The sequence below is a fragment of the Xiphophorus couchianus genome, chromosome 18 (assembly GCF_001444195.1).
Source record: "Xiphophorus couchianus chromosome 18, X_couchianus-1.0, whole genome shotgun sequence".
NCBI lineage: Eukaryota > Metazoa > Chordata > Actinopteri > Cyprinodontiformes > Poeciliidae > Xiphophorus > Xiphophorus couchianus.
In genome coordinates this window covers 19,613,811-19,637,147 of record NC_040245.1, presented here as the reverse complement: position 1 = coordinate 19,637,147, position 23,337 = coordinate 19,613,811, and the positions used below count along the sequence as shown (strand labels likewise).

Genomic DNA, 23,337 nt, shown 5'->3' with positions numbered 1-23,337 from the left:
AAATGTATAAGTTTTTGCTGTTTGTCTTTAATTATGATTTTCATAATTAAATAATTGTATAACACGCACAAAAGAAATGATGCATGATCAAAACCAGCGTTGCTGTCACTTTTCGACATTCCCCATAAAACACAGTAAATATATATATATGGGATGCGGGAGAATTTATATCTATATTTTTATATTTGTTTTATTTTTTTTTCCTTTCAATGAAATTTTAATTAGCAAGTGTTGTCTTTAAGCAATTCAAAACTTTGAAAATACATGCATGCTTTTCATAGTGCAGAACAAAAGCTGATAATGTAACAAGGAACCGTAAAAATTTACATGTAATAACTAATATTTTCTCAGGGGACTCCGGCTTCCTCTCACAGTCCAGAAATACCTAGACTGGGTTAATTTACACTCTTGGCCGCCGAGTAAGTAGTTGTAACTTCATCATTACAACTTGAAAAGTAAGTGTTATAAAACAATTATACCACTAGAGGGGGGTATAGACAAAACATTCGTATCCGTTCACCTGTCCTATTGTCCTCTGCTTGATGCGACATCCTTTCTGTTTCCTCTGCAAACATCGGAAATCCAGAGCCACGTACGGTTTTTTTCCCCTCTCATCTTTATTGTCATGTTAAACAATTACCTTACATATAAACAGGAAATGCAGTTACAAAACGAGATCTGCCAAAACATGAAAAAATAAAACTGTTATATTTACACAGTTACAGTTAAACACCAGAGTTTAATAGGAGTGATCTGAAGGGGAAAGATGTTGCTTTCAGAGCTTGGTCTTGATTTCCTCCATTTTCTGAGTTTACCTTTTGAAAGAAAATGGACAGAAATCACGGAAAAGCTGCACAGTGTTAATCGTCAGCTTTCACTAAGCTGTAAAAAAATAAGTGTACGGGTGAATCAAGAAGAACGTATTGTGGAAAAATAAAATGGATCTCTTCAAGTTTTTAAATAACGGAGCTCAGATGTGGACTAGCTGTGAGGTTTATTGTGCGTGAAGAGGAACATGAGGCTGTTTTGGTAACATGGCAGCCGTAAAACCTTTAGACCGAGCATCGTCTCGCAGCCTGGTTGGAGCTGCATTTGGAAAGTAAAGCCAAGAGAAAAAAGTAAGTTAGTAGAGAACAGGAAGGAGCCAGAAGGCGGGTCGTTTTGGCTAATGTCATTAAAATAAGAATAAAACTCAACTGGTCACAACTCATAAAAGCACAGAAAACAAACAGTATCAGTGCAGTTTTACAAGACACACACGTCACCTCAACTTTTCAAAGAGAACTTCAATGTCACCAACCGTCTTCACTACAACCACAAAAGCTGCTCTGAAACATACATATATATATATATATATATATATATATATATATATATATATATATATATATATATATATATATATTAAAAAAGGCAAATCAATAGGAAAATATTTTCCACATTTTTATGAGAGTGTTGTAATCAGCCTCAACAAACCCGTAGTGAGACTGAAGACGTGTTTATACTTCCTAATCAGCAGCAAACTTAAGTGCTCAGTTTAAATTTTTAGTCCATTTCATTCCAGCTGCTGTATTTGTAATCTGGTGATTTTTTTTTATTTTTATTTTTTATTTTGCCTTATGTTCACAAATTTGATCTGAACTCACATGAAGCTCAATGTTACAGTCAGTAAAAAAAAAAGATCATAATAAACTTTTCTTTTTACAACAGAAAACCTTACATACCACATCAATTGCAGTTTTAATTCATAACTTATTAGTAGAAATAAATTACAAACATATACAATTAAGCAAACACCGACGATTCTGAGAGGGGAAAAAAAAAGCATTTTTCTAAAGGATAAAATAAAAAAATGCAATGATTAGAGTTGGAAGAGTACGCAGCTCAGTTCACTGTATTCACAGATCTCAGACATTGTTTGTTCTCTAACTCAGAAATATATCTATTAGAGCTTATCAGCATCCTTCAGATTAAAGGCAGGATGGCATTTATATATAAAATGTTACAAAATACACACACAGTGGTCTTGGCTGTGTGAGGTCACTGAGGCGACGTTCAGAAATGTCCTATCTGTGGAGAACGGGGACTCCCGTCTGTCTGAAAGCTCCTACTGCAGACTGAAACCCACCGCTGCAAATAATAGCACAATAATTGACCAAATATGAACAACTACTAATGATATGAACAACTACTAATGTTATTTCGCAGTACAACACACATATTTGCTCCTATTTCACTGGGTTCAAGTGTGTTTACAGATGGAAACAGGAGATCCGGTGGTGGATGAACCAGTGAGCCTGTTGAGTCAAAACCCCTGCAGAGTGTTGTTGGGTTTTTTTTGTCAGTGCTAATTTGTCGGGCAATAATATACAATTCCTTCTAAATTTTTCCTGACTATTCCTTATTATTAAAAATAAATAAATAAAAGCTATGAAAGTTTCACTACAGAGTGTCATGCACTAATCCACAATGTACTGGTAAAATTCTCATTTAATGTGTCTATAATGTGATTAAAGTCTCATAAAGTCATTTCTGTTCCTGGAAGCGTCCGCAGTGATTACCACTGAAAGTGACTCACCGAGTCCCTTCATTTAAAATCTCATAGATGCTGGCTTCATTTTTCAAAGCAATTTTTAGAGTTAAAATCTAATATTAATGTTTTCATTCTGTCCGTTTTTCTTTCTTCATTACAAACGCTGTAGCATTGACTTGGCTAGCATGTGCCGCGCTCTTATCCACCATCAAGTAATTTCATTTATTGCTCAGGAAAGAAATTTCAATTGTTTGAAGCATTTATCCTGAAATCATTCCTATTCTAGAAGCTCTACTTCTACATTAAGGTTAAATACTGCGTTCTCCACATTTACTGCCCCCCTGGTAAAGATGTGTAACAATGCTTAAATCAAATGCCTCTTGTATTTCACTGGGTTGATCTCACATGAAAATTTAGAAAAGTCCAACCTTCATTTAATACATTCATAAAGGGGGAGAAAAATCACTCATAAAAAAACTAACAAACAAACAAAAGAAACAGGGTTCCTGAGCAGTTTGGGAAAAAGCAAATTTTCTTCTATAATTTGAATCCGTAAAATGCTTTGATTTTCCAGACTTTTTTCTTTCTTTCTTTGTTTTTAAAGGACATAAATCTATTAATGTTTGACTATTTTTTTATTGATTTCTACATGAACATCAAGCTTTATTGTTCACTTGCCACATCTAGTTGTAATTTCAATATTCGACTCATCGGTTTAGTTTAGTTGGTGTAGTTTTATACCTAGTCTGAATGCCAAATAATTAAAATATAAGTAAAAATATAATTTTACAACTTGTGTAGATTTTAAATTCAGCTTAAACTGGAGATTTTGCAAACCAAGTTAAGGTAATAAAAGTTTGCTAACTGTGCTCCACGCTAAAATAAACAATCAAAAATTAATTTTGTCAATGTGGCATCACAATTTAGACTTTTATTCAAGATATTTATGGTTGATATTTTGCACCTTTATGTCCAGAATGGCATAAAAACAGATATACATCACTGAGGATCTTGACTTTCTCTATCTCTGGGGTATAAAGATGGCAGAACGGCTCATTTCTCTCAGCTACTCTTCAAAATGGTAAATACAAGCCATTCAAGAAAGGGAGATGCATATTTCTGTTCTTAAAGTTGGGAAATGATTACACGAAAATCAGTGTTCAACTAAACCTGCCCATATCCAGAGTCAGAGTAAAAATAAAGCTTAAAACATCTGAGAGTGAGAAACAGCAAGAACCAAAACGCAGCAAAGACGAGAGGAAATTATTTTAAGGTCTTTACACGTTTTTAAAAGGCTTGAAATAACCTGTGGAGAGCGGGCGCTGTAAGTACATTTTTGATTCAAGTCATTTGTAGATTTTCAGCAAAGTGATCAACATTGTCAGCAAAGCGGGAGCTAGGGACCAGTTCTGAGGTAGCAGGCGGATTTTAGCTGAGGACATTTGGTGGAAAACACATTCACCTCTGCAGTGCCAAAGGCAAACCATAAGAGGGCGCCACTGATTTATCTACTCAGTGGGTAAAAGCAACAAAGAAAAAATAATAAACAGCATAATGTGTATAAAGCATAAACTAGATGAATTAAGTGATATATTTATGATGTTACTAAAGATATTTTACATTTTCTGTTCCCAGTGGCTGTGTGAGCATCTGTTTAAAAGGTGGCGTTCATCCCCAGCTACATTTTAAGATGAAACTCTGGTTGGGACGTTAAGGCATTTGGTAACACGTTAACAGGTCTTATGTTCTTCATGAGGTGAAGCATACAAGCTCTAATGCCAAACCTGCAGCTGAGGGGAAGAAGTTTCCTCCAGCGAGGTCAGAGGAGGTCCGGTTACATTTACAGCCCAGATCTCCGTCTCTTAAACGGTGCTGGATCCAAGCCACCAGGTCCTAACAGAGCACAGTTCTACATCTCCTTCTCCTTCTTGGCCTCCCGGGTGCTGCTCTTTAAAAAGTCGCTCCTGAGCAGCCGGCAGAAGAGGATGATGTTCATGACGGTCATGATGGCCATGCCCACGCTGCCCAGCGTGTAGGCCAGCAGGGGAATCTTGTCCCTGTTGAGCACCAGCCAGCGGGTCATCCAAGCCAGCGTGTTGATGCGGAAAACCACGTACGTGCCCAGGTTGATGATGCTGTTGACGCGGTAGAGCGTGCTCGCCGCCATGCTGGCCATGCGCAGGATCTGCCGGAGGTGGAGGAACACCGAGTTGATCTCCACCAGCAAGGCCACCACCGAGAATCCCACGTAGCGACACGACACCACGGAGAGGCCGAAGCAGGTGATGACCTACAGAGTGACACACGGACAGGCGGGGAGGAAGTCAGAGTTCCTGTTAACATCCTGCAGGCTTTGCTTTTCTAATGTTAGTTTCACAAACTAAGAAAAGTTGGACTGAAGCACTGAAAAAAAAAACAATGGGACAATGATCTAAACCTTTGTATATACATCAAGAACAAACACTGAACATAAAAAGTCACATTAAACTGATAACTGAACATTTTTACGGGTTAATAAAAGCTTTCAAAAGTAGCTCTGCACCAATGTTAAATGATGAATTAACTGTGATCAAGCTTTCAATCTCTCCTCAAAATGCTGAATTTGGAAAGGCTGGCTGCCTCATGGAAACCTTGGAAAAGAGACTCCTCTCACACACATTGTAACACCATCTTTGCTCCTAATATAAATAATTGAAGATCCCTTAAAGCAGGAAAGCCAGAAAACCGTTTGAAACTCTTTATCTGATACTTAATCACTGCTTCTGTGTTACATACTTTAAAAATTGACAATTTTATCCAGTTTTCTAACAGAAACATTGGTCTTGCAGCTCTAGAAAATCTTCACTTTGCTCTTTGGACTGTAAAGGTTGCTGACCACTGACATGCACTATAATCATATAAAATGACTATAAAGCCTGAGCCAGACTAGATAAGAACCTTAGAAAATGCTCAAAAAAAGATTTTAAAATTAGTCCTTATTAGTGTAATGGGGTGGAGGGCAGTAAAGTGGGGATGATGCTGTTATAAATCAGATTATTTACTTTTAGACCTCAATACAAGCACAAATTAAAGTCTTATAAAGAAGTAGCTTAAATAAGAAAAAGCTTGTATGTCTGAACTGACTGAAAGATTAAACCAACCAACATGAATGGATGGTGTTCATTTCAAAGAAAAATGTATTCTGATTAGGTTGCAATCTATGACCCTGTGATATGATCCCGATGGAGGAGGCGACTTTGCTTTTTACAGTTATGTATTGAAATCCATTGTGATTCCTCTGAAAGGTCAAAGCTCCTGCCACTCCTTTCTGCTGAACTGGGCTTATGAAAGTATGTGATGTAACGGACGGACTAACGCCACCAGGTGGCGCCGACGCCTTGTAAACGGACGACTCCACGGTCCCTGACTGTTGCCTCAATGATGAAAAAAGTTGGGACAGAAACGGATTATTTACCAAGTCTGAGAGCAAACAGTTACCCGGCACCGTTACAGCAGCTCAAAATCTACATGACAGCGGTGTGTTTACGTGGAAACACAGGTCGGCCGGCTGGCTGGCCATGGAGGACGGCTTCATTCAGTGAGCACACGGCTACCCTGTGCTTCCAGACATCCTAACCACCTTAAGAGGGACGTTTACAGCAGGGATGAAAGCAGCGATTCAGACCTGTCACTGCAGAGTGCAGGCTGAGACATACAGGATGACCTTTACCATGAGCTGAAAGAGCCACTTGTGTAATGCACGCGTGTCCGCTGTGACGTTACATGGCGCATGTTGATGGTTAAGCAACAGGACATGTGAGGAGCAGTGAACAGCATCCCATACTGCACGTTACATTTCTGTTCAAAGGTTTGCAATTAAGCTGTGTGTCGTCTGTCCTGCATAAACCTTAAACACCTAGAGGGGAGAAATGTTGATTTACCTCCTAAGAGTGGAGAAAGTGCTGTAGAGATACAGTCACATCAATGCAAGACATGCAGTACCCAGTAAAAATGTTCACACTCCTTGAACTTTTTAAAACTTTGCCATATACAAACACAAACCTTCATTTTATTTGAATTGTATGCAGTAAGACACACACAAAGAAAATTTGAACTACGAGGACGCACGTTTTTGCAATTACAAAGTGCGCAATTAAACTGTGGCATCATTTAAGTTATATAGCACCATCCTGAGATCTAAACATCTCTTCAATCTGTAAAGGGAACATAGCAAAAATATGGACAAGAGAAAACAAAAACAAAAAAACTGGCAAATAGAAAGAATATTTCAATTTGCTGCCATGATGGGGGCACAGAAAGTCTTTCAAAGATTTTCTCTGGCCAACATCCTAAATTATGTGTGTGGTGGAAAACTAACACCGTATATTGCCCTAACGGTACCGCATCATCATCCCACATGGAAGAGGTTCATCTTCCAGCAAGACAAATCGAAGGTCAGACTAAAATTCAATAAAAATTCTGTGGAAACTTAAATATTGATTATCAGACACATCCAATGAATGGAGCTGGACCAAGCCAGGAGCAGAGCTCCAGGGGCGGCGCCGGATGAGAGGCAGGATACAACTACAGTAGATTATATAGTAGGTTGCCACAGTCATTGTTGACTCATGGTTGCTAAAAACTTTACAAGACCGACTGATTTTAGTGACATAGTGGGTGTAAAATATTGAATAAAATGTTGTGCTACATGACTGGCTTTATTTTCACTCTTACATTTAACTTTATAACACACAAAAACAAGTGGATCGTCCATATTGTCTCCAAGTGTATTCTGGGTAAAACTTGCCACCAGCCGTCTACCAACGTCATCATCAGTCACTAGGCAACAGACGGCAAACTAGCTTGAGCATTTTTACTGACTAAGTTAACATGAGTGGCGCTCCATGGAGCGGCAAAGTGAAAAGGATTTTTAAAAAAAACAGAGGAAGGAAAAGCCAAAAACTGGATGCATATTTTGTTTGTAGTCTTGGTGATTAATCGGATTTTTTTGTTGGCTGCAATTCAGACCCGCCAAAACTGCCAGCCCAGCGAAGGAACCGGACTGGTTACAGGTAGCAACTCTGACATTATTCACAAAGTGTGAGTTAACTGTAGACTGATTGTAAACTGCATCAGTCCAGCCGCAGAGATTACATCCTCTTTTCTCTGTCGGTGGTACAGCGGTGACGTCAGGGACTGAAGGCTGAGTTATAGTCGCTTTAACAGTTCGGGTTGAGCGTTTTGAGCCCAGACAGCAGTATGGCGTTTATAGTTAAGGTTTACATTGGATCCGCCTGGAAGAGCATCTTAAAGATCGTCCAGTTTGTGAGCACGGCGGCGCGCGCGATCCGCGCAGAGTTACAAACATCCAGAGGCGCACGAGGAGCTGCGACACACTGCGCATGCGGAGCGTGCCTCTGCGTACCCGCTTCAACGCGCTGCTGCTGCTGGTTCAACGCGTCAACCAGGCTTCAGGCTCCGAGTTTAAATTGATTACGTGTCAAAATGATCCGATCGCTATCCGCGGTTCTGAACTACTTTGAATTTGTGTTGTTTCATCATTAGTGACCAGTAGCCTGATGTTTGTTGTTCTCTTGGTTTGTTGTACTTCATGTCTGTTTGATAACAAAATGGTAAATGGACTGAACTTATACAGTATATAGGTTATATAGCGCTTTTCCAGTCATTTTTGACCACTCAAAGCGCTTTACACTAGAGTCACATTCACAAAGTCGCACTCACAAACACACACACATTTATACACCGATATGCAGATCAGTAAACAATTTGGGGTTAAGTGCCTTGCCCAGAGGCACATCGACATGTGGCAGAAGGAAGCTGGAATCGAACCTACAACCTTCCGACAACTACTCTACCATAGAGCCACAGTCGCCTTGTTGATGGACTTCAGAATGACATAGTCGCTCTATGTGGTGATGAAACTTGTAAGCTCCGGGCATGTCTATGTTGTAAAGTTAAATTATCATGAGCTTTATTATTTGGCTATAAAGGGCCCGGTCATTAGCCCCGCCCCTCGGCCCGACGCTGACTTGTTCCGCTAGTGGAGCGGTCAGCAACCAATCCACGTATTAGCTTAGTATTATGTTAGGAAGGCTAAATAAAAATGCATGCCACCCATTTCAGATTTTCATTTAAGCATAACGCCACACTTTTCCTCCCACTTCAGCTATTTGCTACTTTGTGTTGGTGTTTCATGTAAAATCACAATAAATCCCACAGAAGTTTATGTTTAAAATGTGAAACAAATACAGAAAGTTAAGGGCAGGAATAATTTTGCAGAGCAATGTATTATATGACAGTCGCATCTGCATTTGTAACAAAATACCAAGAAAAAAATATAGACTCGTTTGGCACTTCCTTACACTTCAAACTCTCGTATCATCAGCAGTCAGAGAGCTGCAACCACCGAATGAAATGATCCGTCTCACGGAAATCTGCTATGCAACTTATGCACAGATGTCGGTTTTCTGCTTTTTCAAAAAGAAGTGGAACCACACCGCTGGTCAGTCAGTATCTTGTGACATTCCTCTGTGGGAGAACCAGTGGCGCTCTGAAGCAGAATCTGAGCTTCTGGCCAGGATGTTATCAGAGTGGGTGAGGAAGACAACGGCTAGTATAGTCATCTGTTGACCCAGCAACCAAACAAATCATCATTGGACCACAGAAATATGTTTATCATTTGAATATTACATAGTATCTGCTTTGAAAGAGCAGGCTTGATACACAAAAATTTGGAAAATGTTTATTTTTGGAAATAGTATAATGGAATTGGTAAAAAATAAAATAAAATAAATACAGATATGAAGGTCCTACAAATTGAAGCGGCTAATTAAAGGCAGAGAGTGTCACTTTTAAAAAATTTTTTATATATATTTAATAGATATTATATTCAATTCAATTCAGGCTTTATTGTGGTTAAACACAAAATCCTAGTAAAGATAAAAATATAAGTATTTTTCTAAGTTCAACCTCAATTTTTGGGTAATTTAATTTATTCTCTTATTTTGAGATAAAAGAAAAGCGTTTTCATCTCAGCTGAAAAAAGTTCTTCCAGTGTTTTAAAAATTATTTTATCCCTTAAAGATTTACTTTTGTTTACTATTCATTGTCCCACCTACGTTTCAGATGATCAGTTCAATTTGAATTTGAGGCAAACACAACCTGAGTGAATACAAAATGCTATTTCAAATGAGGATTTTATTCATTAAGGGGAAAAATGTCTGTCCAAACCAGCCAATGAAAATTAGGCAAATAATAAGAGAAACTGAAAATATGTAATGTTTTTCTCAACAGTTGTGATTTATCGTGGGAAAATACCTGAACAACTCCAAACATAGAGATGTAGATGAAACGATAACATCCAACCCAACCAGCAGCAGGTTACTACGGCAACAGACAACAAACATGTAATAAACAATACATTTTTTTCCAGCACCATAAATACACAAACATCATCACACAGTGAGGAAAATATGTCTCAGCTCATCGGTTAAGACTCCCGTTTATGAAAGGTTGACCTCAGAGACCAAGTCCAGCACACCGACAATAAAAGCATCATGCGAGGGAGGGCTGCGAGTCCAGTTATGAAAACAACGCATCCACGTGTGGTCAGGACCGAAGCAAAGGTGACGATCACACAACTAAACCTCAAGAGATTTCACTCCGCTTCGTTCATTTGCAAATGCACACACAGAGGAGCTGAGGCCAAATCTCCAACCACAAAACCCAACCGGATCTAACGTCTCATCTGGTCTACGCAGATAAAAGAAGACTGAAAACGAGGCTGCAAAGGTCAAACAAACCCTTATACAATCCAGAGGTAGGACGATTTGATAACACACTGAGTTGGTATATAATGTGCTGTTCAGGAGCAGGGTAATAAATAATGCACTTCCCATGCTTTCTTAAAAAGACTACATAACATGTTTTCCTCCTCTTTGGTGTTATCTTTGTGTAGCTTTATTGCCGTTTTTACTGTGGATGTTCTACAATTCAACAAATGCCAATAAACACAGATAAAGTGGCCCACAGAGATAAAAGACCCTTAACTTAAGTAATATGACACTTTTTCAAGGTCTGTACACAAGGAGAACCATAAACCTTCACCTGGAGAAAAACTACGAGGAAACGTCGCTAGAAACTAATCCTGCGGCGTTCTCGGCGAGTTCACCATTGTGGGGACAAAAATAGAGATGTCAGCGCTGGTGTCAGCACCGTGCGCTGAAGGGGGCTCACGGTAATCCCCCCGCGAGCCGCTGGATCCATCATGATGGGATTGATTCAGCATTAGGTGGATTTTGCAGCATGAAGCTCTGCTGAACGTGACTTTCACACAAAAGCCCCGTAACATAAGTAAACTCGGCAAACACAAGGTAGAGAATAACTGGTAAGTTAAAAGAAAATGATGTGTGGGTTTTAAAACCCTTTTTTATAAAAGAAAATCTGAAAAGTGTGGCATGCGCTTGCATTCAGCCCCACTGAGGTTTTAGATCCACATTTTAACGCAGCTCTTTTGGGGCACGTCTCCACCAGCTTTGCAGATTGCAGACGGATACTTTTATTCTTCTCCAGAAAAACAAAGAGGCATGTTTGTTCCCTGCGTCTTCCTCCCCATGGGCTCAATTAGTTCTTCCTCTAAACCCTGGTGAGGGACCTCCACTTTCAGGGGGAAAACACCTCACCAGGGACCTGAAAGTGGAGGCCTCAGTCGGGCGGTTAGCAGTTAAAGTGCATGACAGTACAAACAGAAAACACACTGACACGTATGGCTCGTTTTCAAAGGTCGCTGGGAGAAAATGTCTCTCTGAATGGAATTTGGCAGCATGACTTGCAAAGTTGAATCTAAATGAGCCCCATGATGTCTGAAACCCTGGCTGAAAAAGAGCTGCTGTATAATTGCTCACAATATGTCAGTCAGGCAAACACTAAAAGCATTTAAGCTAAGGAGCATGGTGGTGGAGGGGTGGTGATTTGGATCACATGGCCCGGGCACCTTGCACACATAGAGCAAAAACTAATCCATCTAGCAAAATCTTCTGTAAATAAAACTGGGTCATAAACAAGAAAATGATAAAAAACACAATCACACAATCAATTTCCAAGAAAATACCTGAAAAAGAAAAGATATGTCGCAACGTCCCCGTCTAAATTCACACCTGAACTTTATCGAAAGGCTGTGACTGGACCTTAAATGCTCAGAAATCAACACTTGCAAAATAATGTTAACTGTAAAAACTAAAACAATTGAACCAAGGAGTGCATTTAATTTAGTGCGTAGACAACAGAGGCCTAATTATGGTTTCAGGTTGAGACAATCTGCAGTCAAGACTCAGGGCTAAATGCTTCTTGTGGTTGCACCTGTTCAGCCACTGCTTCTCCACCTGACGAGTCATCATTCTCACATTGGAGTCCGTTGGACGCTTTTTACCGCAAGGCAGACAAAATCCCTAATCAATGATGTAAGAGTCACATGTGTCCCTTTGTTAACAACCATACTTGTCTCTCACTCTTTAACAGTAACAATGATGTCAAAGAATATTTAGGAAGTCAAACCAGCTCCTCTTGTCCCCATTTGAAAATGTGTGGTTTGATGCCATCAGGGGAGATTTTCAGGTTTGGCGAGAGTCACAAGCCTTTTGTTCGACATGACAAAGGCAAATGCTGGATGATAAAGACATAGAGGAACTCGCAAAGAAGCTTTCATTCTTTTTTACTAGTCCTCGTAAGTGGAAAAGGAAAAAAAAAAAACACATACTGGCTCTTAAAGCAGAGGTCAGAGGTGTCGGGGTGTGAGCAGACATGCTTCAGACAGGTGGGAGGGTGGAGCTGACGGCTGCCTCTCCCTGGTGCAAACCTATTCAATGGTCATAAAGCACTTGAGACATTTTCACATGTGGTCACGTAACAACCGCAAACGTTAATGTAATGTATTTTAGAGAGCAATAAAAGTAATAAATTACTGTGACGTGGAAGGAAGCTGACACATTTCAACAGTCTGGTGTGTGTGTGTGTGTGTGTGTGTGTGGGCGTGTGTGTGTGTGCGTGCGTGCGTATTCAACAGCCTTGATTTAAAAGCTTTCAGACCCGGCTTTTCTGCTCTTGTGGTTTCAAGTTTTTACAATTGTTGAGGATCTAGAGATTGAAATTTTAACCCATTTCCTTTTTAAAACAGATCAAGTTCGGACAGATTGGACGGAGAGCTTCTGTGAACATCAATTTTAAAGTCTTGCTTAAAAATCCCAACTAGATTAAGGTCTTGACTGCTCCAACACCATTCTACTGTAGACAAAGTTTTGTCCCAAGATCACTCTGCATTTAGCTCCATCAACCTTCCCATCAAATCTAACCAGCTTCCCCTTCCCCTGCAGAAGAAAAGCATGTTTCATTGTGGGTATGGTGTGTTCAGAGTAAGCCTGTCGCAATCAATCAACTAATTGCGTGCATAAATTAAAATGAGCATGACAATTTCCATTTTTAAAGAGCAATTTTGTTTACACAGACTTAATAATCCATTTCATTTATGGCTTCGGTTGTGTTTGGTTTTTATTTCCAGTGTTAAGACTTCTGTACAAAATTAAAGTTTATTGGTCTTTGAGAGGCTGAACTCAGAATATTATGCCTTTATAGTTATATTTTAAAAATGATCCCAAAACAACAATATAATTGTTAATTGTAATGATTTCTGTGACAATATATAGTCCATCAAAATTTGTTCTTGTGACAATTCTAGTTTGGAGTTATAGTTTTCTGCCACAAAATAATTTTTACATCTAGACCAAAAACCTTTCTAATCTCAATTAGTTTTTCTTTCTGGTTAAAATAAAAGATAAAATGAAAATCTTTCTTGGGTTCTCTACCAGATCATTTTACGTAGCTAAAAAATAGAGAATAAAGGAGGTTATTACATATGGTAAAATGTAAAAAAGTTCATTATTTTGTGGTTTACTTAGAAGATGTTAAAGGTGTGATAGGGTTAACTATGGCACAGGAATACAAAATACACATAAATCACTGCTGGGAAAACTGTGAACTTAAATGCATAGTGACTAGGTTTTACATTTGTGCGTGCATACAATGAATGGATTGATTATTCAGGGCACTAATGCACTTCGCATCGGCTTTCTGCCAGGTTGTTCTCAGCACATTACACCGCTACAGTTACAGGACAGACACAGACATGAAACTGTCCAGTGAAAGTAATGAAAAGAAAAGCAGTAGGAAACTCTGTACAGAGATGTCAGCCATATGGTGACTGTAGGCGGACAATGGGGACGATTGGCCGGCGGTAGGGTCTGACAAAACGACTCTGCAAGAGGAAAATGAAGAGAAGGAGGTAGGAAACACCAGCAAAGATGACACACAGAGCAAGTCAAAGTTCCAGAAGAGACGAGAGGTTATCTTGGGGTCTTAAATGTTATCATGAGGCCAGTCAGATGACTGCTGCACAACAGGCCCCTTCAGAGCCTCTCCGTCACACACATCTGGTGAAAACCTCAACGAACGTACACAAAAACACTGTTACTACAATAAACACGGTTGATTAGAACTGCGTGGCTTTTCATTTAAAGGAGCGAACCGCCTACACAGATGAAGCAAAACATTATTTTTAGTCTTCCTGCAGCAGGGCGTCTATGACTGAATGGTGACTTTTTTATGAATGAAGCAGAAAGGAAGTGAGTGTGAAAAAAAAACCCTCAAATATTTCATCACTTGTTATGAAAGTCGAGAGATGCATCTGGACAAAGACTCGTACCAGCAACAAAGCTCTTGACACCAGATGAGGCTCCTCTCACTCCATCACATGCTTCACACACATTTTTCATGTTAAAACTCCAGATGTTTCGAAGGACAAAATGGAAGGATATTAAACCACCAAGGTCTGACAGATGAAGAGGCAGATGTTTAGTACTATTATACAATTAATATAAGCTTTTTTTAAAAAAAAAAAAATAATCAAATACAACAAGCTGAATTTGTCAGGACAGTACTGTGGTAAACACCATTAATATTTCTTTTCTTGGCAGGCTATTTATAACTTCAAGTTGATTTATTGTGAGGAAATTCCAGTTTGATAGTTTATATGTTGTTTGAGACACGCTGTTCCATGATGCTTATTCAGTAAAAAAAAAACAGAACAGCTATTTGTTGCATCTCTAATAAAAGGGTTATCCATCAATTATAAAAACTTTAAAAGTAGCACACTGCATGCAACATAGTTATAGCTTACATACTTTAGATCAACATTAGATTATTTTTCTTCTTTTGCTCTTTCCTTTGGTTTGTTAATTTGTTTGCATTTCCTTTTAATTCCTGTAAAGCACTTTGTATTGCCTTGTTGCTGAAAATGTGCTATATACCTTTCTGACTATGGAGGTGGCACTTTTATGAAGGAATTCAGTTTTTAAGCTTTATACCACCCAAACTTGGAGTAAACATTATACTGTAGTTTTTAACTCATAGACTCAGAATGGGTTTTTTCAGATATAAACAAACGGTGACTTTTTTTTCCTCTGCCAACTTCATAATTTTGATGTGAGGTTATTCCTGCATTGTGCTCTGACTTACTGGCACACCCATCGACACTCCTTTAAACTACCTGCTGTGTCACCGGTTCATCCTGCAGCTGCTGGATTTTATCCAAGTATGTTGAACATCTCTTATGTCTCGGTTCGCCGTCATCAGGTGTGGCGCCATGCTAAAACACACCCACAGTTTTCCAATCCCACTAATAGATGGATGGAGGTATCCACACGGCTTTCCTATTTGCTATGCCAACCAGTAACAAATAAAACCTCCATTCTTTAACTTTTTGTTGTCTTTTAGGCTGGTGTGGCTCCTGGTTTGCAGGACCCAGTTCTGCTCATTCTGCCTCCTGACCATTTTGTATTTTTGAATTTTTATTCGTTTGGTGCCAGACTTTTTCCTGCCTGAGAAGGAGCTGCCTTCTGTGTGACACTGTGTACATCAGTTCTCAAACGCCCCGAGGGTATTTCACTTGTTCTTTGAAAACCGATGACTGAAAGAATTCTTTTGACAACTGCTAATTGCAGAAACATCCATTAGCAGGACGTCACTAAGATCAGCTCATCTACATGGGCATCAGAGCCTCTGGCAAAGAGTACTAATAAACTAGTCAGGCTGTGAGGGGTGCTAGTGCCTAGCAACGGGCGAGAAGCGGGCTACACCCTGGACAGGTCGCCAGTCCATCGCAGGGCAAAGAACATACAACTTCAAATAAAATCCGCCAAAAATAATATCAAATTAAATCATGTACCAAAATGAATAAACTGGTTGTCAATGCTTAGGTATGTGGGTAAAAGGTTGTTTGATTACAAGTACAAAACTGAAGTAGGTTGAGATGAAATGTCACAGGTCCAAAATGCAAGTATGAATGGACTACTTGACTTGAGCACCTTTGGGACGCATTGGTCTGTGTGTTTTAGTGAGTATGAGAGAAAATTTAAGGTTAAAGACACTGACACTTGTACTTTACTGTCCAACAAATTACTAAGTTATGGTTTTAAATTATCTTTCAAATTCCCATGCAGTCACTTATGCTTCTAATTCCCACTTGTGTTCATCTGATCATAAAAGCCTTTTTACAATAAAATGTCCAGTTTGGTTACTTTATTGTAAAAGTTTGATTTGCACAAAACTGACCAAATCAAAGAAGCTTAAACCTCGAAAAGCTTTCCGATCAGCAGAAACAACAACATGCATAAATATGTGCTTATTTTTATTTTTGCTCCTTGGGACAACCACAAAATGTTTCTTACCCCACAAAACACTGAACCAGCAAATTGCTCAATGTGACACAATATGAGAAGAAGAAAAAAACACATTTTCACCCAAACCAGATGCAGAGATGTATTTAGTATTTATAGGGATGGGAGACGCTGCAGAGTAGGTGTTCGGGTAAGAAGGAGAGAAAATGTTTGGAAGCCTGACCAGGACCCGAGGGTGGAGAACAATACAGCATGTGTTGCATATGGTGGTAGATGGGCGGAGCGAGGCACATTCTACGTCTCTTATATGAGTTTGTTGGCGTGTGAGAGGCAGAAATGTGCATTGTTTTCAGCTGAAGCAAATTTCTCAAATCCCTTTTAGCATTTTCAGTCATTGAATGTCTTTGTTTTTCTTAGTCTGCTTAAAGACCGTGCAGCTGGGTTAATATTTAAAGACGTGCATCTGTTATCTTCCCTTTGTTTCATAAAGCTTTGTTTGAAGACAATCTGGGTGGTACACAAATGCAAAGAGAGTGATCCTGTCCGACAGTGTAGCAATCAGAATTGTTTTCTGAGTGCCAAAGAGAAACCCAACAGATTTATTTTCACAATTGGTTAACATTTGGAATGTGGATATTGATATAGATAGATAGAAAGAGAGAAAGAAAGAAAGAAAAGCCCCCAGAAAACTGAGAAACCACCATGACAAACAACATATGTAACAACAACACTGAAAAGTGTACGGTACTCATTAATTCAAGATTTTTTTTAGCGGCAACCGCAGACCAAGATAGATCTTATCTGTAAACACCTGAATCCAAACACCTGTGGGTGTTTAAGGTTCATAATGGAGGATGTATAAGTCTTAATTAGACAAACTGCTTTTTAAAAATATATATTTTATCTCCTTTTCCACTTCATCTTCTCAGACTTGAATTGATTTAAAGATGCATGTACACCAGGTTTTTCCTAATTTAAAAAAAAATACTAACATTTAACAACATATTGTTCCTATATGATTTTAACTCTGTTCAATTAAAATGCCAAAGATGGTGCAGTTTTCTCTGGTTGTAAGAGCAGAGCGGCTTGAAGAACCACTGTTGTGAGAGTGACAAGCTACTTCTTTCATTGTTGTTTCTGCTGCTTGGCTTAATCCGTCTTTCTTTTAGGTGCTTGAGTCAAGTCAGCTCAATCTGCTGTTTGTATTATTCATATTTCATCTAGAACAACAAAAAGGAGCTCCCAGCAGCTTGTGATATGTTGACACAATGTGGTGAAGAAACCTTCATTCCAAGAGGTGTGGCTCACCACAATGTGGGTCAACAAGGAGGAGCTACAACTCCCATAGTATGTAGACAGCTGGAATTATATGGATAGACAGGACAGCAAAAACTAACACATAAATACTAAATGAATAGCTGGAGATGCCAAGATGATGCAGAGCGCTGTGCAAAGAAAAGAATAAAAATTATTACTGTAAATCCCTGAGATTGTAAAGTCTGTCTGCTTTAGAGTGAAATATAGAGATGAAAAATCACTCAAGATTAAACAAGAAGCACCTAAAGTTATTTAACTCCAGCTCCAAAGAAGGTTTAAGCTCAGCACATTTAATGCTCCAATAGTTTCTCCAGAATTAAACATAAAATGCCCCCAAAATTATTGAGGTCCTTCAGGACAAGCATCTTTAATGCTAAGTAAAGCCTCCATTAGGTGTTAATACCTGCAAATCATGGTCCACTCCTCATGGACAAACGATTCCAGTTTGTTAATTATATAATTATATAGCCGTCTTATTTCTTTACTTCAACCCATGACTGGCCTCTCTAGTATCTACTAGGACTTCCTCCTGAACCAATGATGCTTCAGCTTTCTCACAGATAACTGGCATTTTTCCCTAAGATAGCCTGATACTTGACTGAATCTCTCTTGCTCCTCACAGGTTGCAGGTTCCCCAGTGCCAGAGAAAGCAAAGTAGACCCATAGCATCACACAGCCACAGCCGTGCTTCACTGTGGGTCTGCTGTTCAGCGTATTCTTCAATGTTTCTCCACTTTGGCTTATTTATAAGCCAGGAACATTCAAGGTGTTTGCTGTATGTATGAAAACTTTTTCCTTTCTGTGCAGCGAACTCTTCTGTAACTCAATGATTATTATTTTGAGCCATACTTGTAACATGCAATAAAATGTTACTGTCCAACCTTTACTATTTAAAGTATGTATGAAGTCTTGAATTTCACTAAAATCCTATTATATGTTTTATCTATGTAAGGTTCTAATTTTATGCTTCCTTTCATAAATTTGGTTGTGTCTTCCTTTGTTTTTATTACATTTGATTGTTTTAAATGTGCAACAAAATGGACAATTTCATCTGTTTGTATAATTAGTTTATCATTTGGATTTTGCCAGCAAGCCTAGTTTTAATTTTAGGGGAAACTGCAAATGGGAAAGAAAATGAACAAGAAACGTTTGAAGTTCCGGTTAATATTCTTGTCAATGCAATGAAAACAATGATAACATCACTTGATACATTGTACAAATATAATCAGTTAGCAAATATAAAGACTAAAGACCAAATAAGCCTTTAAAAAATTTAATATTGTGAAAAGTAGTGTTTTTTTTTTAATTCTGCAGGGCATAGCACGAAAGCAGGAGAAGAGGCAATAAAAAAACGTTAGACCCATTCTCGTTAATCTGGTTTCTCGGGTAGAAATGTGAGCAGTTTCTGACTTCCAGTTAACAAACCAACAAGGTGCTTCCAAGCATGCAATTCCCCGATAGCTACATGGGACAGCTTTACACTCCTCACACAAAGAGAAAAATAGAAATCTACTTTCCTCCCTGTAAACAGAAATGCGTTGCATTCATACCCGAGGCCGGTGTTGAGCAGAAGAAGCAGATAAAAATGAGTTTATTGATAAAAAAAAAAAAAAGCACCTAAGATTGTTTCTAGGTTACGAACACATGATCAGCTGGATTCTTAAAATGCATTTGCTTTGACATCACCGCATACCATTTACCCAGGAAGAAGAGCAGAACACAAAAACAAATCTAAAAATGTCATGACGATGGCACCTTTGAGTATCTGAGCAAGACTTAAGAAAACAGCATGACTTAAGAAAACAGCATGACTAAATAAAACGTATTCTGACTATGTCATAATTCCCAGAAGTTGTGCATCATAAATCACTCTTGGAAAATACATGGCTTTTCAGAAGAAATTACCGGTAGTCTTTTCCCTCGGGTATTTCAAAATATCTTGGTTTTTTATTTTTATTTTAGATGATGTTAAAAAAAGCTACTTTTGCAATCAAATATAACCAGTCCCAAAAACTAATGCAATTCTAAATTAAGTTGAAGTATTACAAGACTAGTAATCAGTATCTTACAGCCTGTAACCTGCTTTAGCTTCGGTGTAGATGAGGCAGGCATGAGAAGCCATTGACCTAATTAACCCAGAGTCCAGATTTGACTGCTTTAGCAACACGTATGCAAACATACAACATATCCTAATATAGATGTTACTGTGAGATGTCCAATTGTTGCCTGTAAGCAGGAAAACAGAGAGCAGAGGGACGAAACCGATTTGTGCCGTTTCTACATGATTCGATTTTCAAAAATAAGAAAATTAGATATAGCTGCTGATACTCACTTGCTTTCTCTTCTCTGTAATTGGCCCCTGCGTGGAATCGCTCTTCCTACATTTTTGTTTTATTTACAAGCTCAGTATTTACAGGAGGAAACTCAGTGCTATTTTTTACCCACTGTACTACGAGGCCAGGTTTCCACCCCAAACATTTCTGTGCTTAAATGGTATTGTATGTGATAAACCAAAAGAAAGTACGGGTTCAACAAAAATCATATGACGTTTTCCACAGGTTTTGTATGACCTGGGTGCATCCAAATCTGTTAAAGCATCTATCTTTTTAATTCAAATACATCATGTTTAGTTTATTGTTGAGCAGGTAAAAAAAAGATAAATCAATAAATATTTTTGTGATTGTATTGTTTGGCTTACAGGTGCTTTTGACTTGATAAATTTTGGCCCACTTGACAAAAAGTTTTGATACACTAGAATGTCCATTGTGTCATGATGGCCCAATCAAAGTCCAGATTCAAATTCATTCCTGAAAATCTGAGGTAAAAATCTAAAACTTGCATTAAATGAGCCTCACCATCCAGCTGACTGAACCTGGAGATGTCTTCTAAAGAAAGATGGAAAACATTTTAGGCTCTAAAGGTGCAAAGCTGGTAAAGACATACCAGAAAATACATCAAAACATGGTATTTATATCTATTTCACAATGTTCACAATATATTTTGAATTAGTCATTTGTGTTAAAAATATATTTTAAAACATATCAAAGTTTGTGTTTTGGCACTGCATTCTGAATGAATCAACTTTATTGTTTCAAGTCTTTATTCTATAAGCATCATCACTTCATAGCAGGAAGCATTTATCTGGCTTATTGCAGCTTATGTTGGCTTTATTTATATTACCTATATATTTTTATAATACTACACTTAATTTTGTTGTTCTATGAACCATGAGAGTCTGATTTGTTTGCCAAAAATTAGATTTTTGCAAGACATACATTATTTAAAGAAAAGGTCCCTAACCTAAACATATGCTTTCCGATATGGGAGGTAAGGCCGCGAGAAGAAAAAACACTATTTCTGTTTCCTAAATGAAGCACAGTGTTATGCTACACAGGAGCTGAGAAAAAAAAAAAAAAAAACTTTCCATGGAATATTCGACTGCTATTTCTCCTGGACTGCAATAACAGCGATCAGCAAATCTCGCCTCAGACCGCATGCTGGTTCAGTGTTTGCTTGTAAAACAAGCCAAACTCTGAGGAGATTTCAGACATGAAGATTCAGCACAGCTATCGGTACATGCCAATTACAGCAAACAACGTAAACAGGGAGTTTAAAGGCCCTATTTACATTATGGGATTACAGTTACACGATCCGGTACAAACAGGAAGTGGCCATGAGCAGAAGTCAGCCGAAGCTTTAAGGTACTAAGATTGCTGCCTTTATAATGCAGCAGCAGTTTTATAAACCATATACCTCAATGGGACACAATGTTCCAACAGTGTGAAACAGAAGTGGGAGCAAACCTTTGCAGCTTGTGCTGATTGCTTATATGTCAGCAAAGTCAATTTATTAGACAAAAAGTAAAAACTTTTCCACTGCTGACACAGATCCTAACATTTTTCTTTCACCACCAAATTTTCCAGGTCAGCTTGGCTGCTGACTTCATGACAAGCTGGTTTTTAATTTGCAAATAGTGTGAACTATTTGCAAATTAATTAATGGATGTTTGGGAGTAACTTACCAAATGTGTAACAAATGCATGCAAAGCAAAAAGGTTTTTGTTTTTAAAGCATAAAACAATGAAGTCGATCTACATCTAGTCATGCACAACATTCATGGAAATGCGTTCACACTGAAATCCAGCAGTTGACCTTGCAGGAAAGCATGAATGAGAGATGGTACAAAAGGGTAACAAAGAGGGTAAAGAGAGACAGAGGGAGCTCTCTGAGAAGCTCACAGAGCCATGAGAGACGAGTCTCCATCCCTCCCACGCTCTAGTGACAATCTGAAGCCAGCTGGCCGCGCCAAAAAAGCTCATTCACAACTCTCCCCGGAAGTCGGGGCGAGGAGGGTCCAGACTTTCAGAGAAAAGCAAGAAAGCAATCTTCTCTGTGAATCTGTCAAGTTTTACAAGGGCATTGCAGGACACATGGTTTGTTTTCCAAACAAAGTTGAAGTTGAGTGAACTACACTCAACTTCACCAGCAGGGATTTTTCAGGCATCAGATTGATTTAGCTGAAACTTACAGCAAAATTATAGTGCATACATTTTAATGGCAGGAAGCTGCAGGTTCCACACCAAACTGATCTCCTGCCTGAACTGGTCAGACATTCCCATGATCTTTATACTTGCACCGCCGTCAGAAACGCGTGTATCTAAGCAGAAACTAACCTTATCTTCCTGATATCTTATCTGATTTCTTTTGATTCTTCCTTGATGAAATACAAGGAAGTAATGTGTTTGAGGATTTGCTCTAAAAAAAACATCTGCAGGTCTTCCTCTATTTCACTCAAATGTGAAGCTTACAAACCCATGACATCATCTGAACTTCACCAAACTCCTTAGAGCCATATTATTCTAACTGTATGTAAACTTCTGACTCTGGAAAAAAAACAATTACTAAATGTATGTATAAAAAGACTGTCATGTTTTTGTGGCTTTTAGAAAATGGTAATAAATTTGCTATTCTTAGCTGATCTAAAACATAAACTTAAGTCTTATTAAATGTTGGACTTGTTTATGCATTTTTTTTATACAGTGAATGTTAATATGTAAGGACCAAATCATTGTTCACCAAATGAAACTCATCATTTTGCAGTTTTGGTGTTTTATTAACTCACTATTGGGTCCAAGCAACAAGAAGGGAAGAAAGGAGGACAAATTAAAGAAGAGGAGCAGAAAAAAGATGCAAAAAGGGGATGAAGTGAATGAAGGCAGAAGGTTCAGACAGAAGGATGTACACACAAGTAAGGAAAGAAAGGAACGAAATGGGTGAGGATAAAAGGAAAGAAGGAGATGAGGCAGTAAAGCACAAACACAAGGAAGGAAGGAAAAACCTTTTTGAGTGGCGATAACTGCACAGCAACAGCAGAATCAAGTTCGACATGGCCTTGGATGTAGGTCACAAAACCAAGAGGTGGAAAAGTAAATTCACACAAAATCCTTGCCTTAGGTCATTTCCACAGTTATGTTCCTCAGTGTAACCCAAATCCTCCACCAGGAAAATATCTAAAATGTCAACATGGCAGTGTGCTGAGGAGCCGCCATGTGACAAAAACGGCTGACTTTCTCTGGAATCTGATAACTAAAGAGTGGTTAGAGTAACAGCAAAAACTGGGTGAGGCTGGGTGGAGTTTAATGTTCTGAGTGTGAGAAAAGAGACCGACTGGGTTGAGGGGGGCGGTTGGTCACACCGCGGAGAGACTGTCTTTTTGTTCCTAGAATATTGTTGTTTTTACACTGCTTCTGTCAAGAGCGGCATT

At 38.6% G+C, this 23,337-nt stretch overlaps 1 protein-coding gene across 1 annotated transcript in view; it reads right to left on the bottom strand.

The window, feature by feature from the left end:
* Nucleotides 1-1,572: 1,572 nt before the first annotated feature.
* The window catches only part of tlcd2 (TLC domain containing 2), a 30,192-nt gene continuing 8,427 nt past the window's right edge, over nucleotides 1,573-23,337 (bottom strand). Inside the window, exon 4 of the mRNA XM_027999290.1 lies at nucleotides 1,573-4,823. Within this exon, the coding sequence (XP_027855091.1) occupies nucleotides 4,443-4,823 (381 nt within the window). The 3' untranslated portion in view covers nucleotides 1,573-4,442. The remainder of the gene's footprint in view (nucleotides 4,824-23,337) is intronic.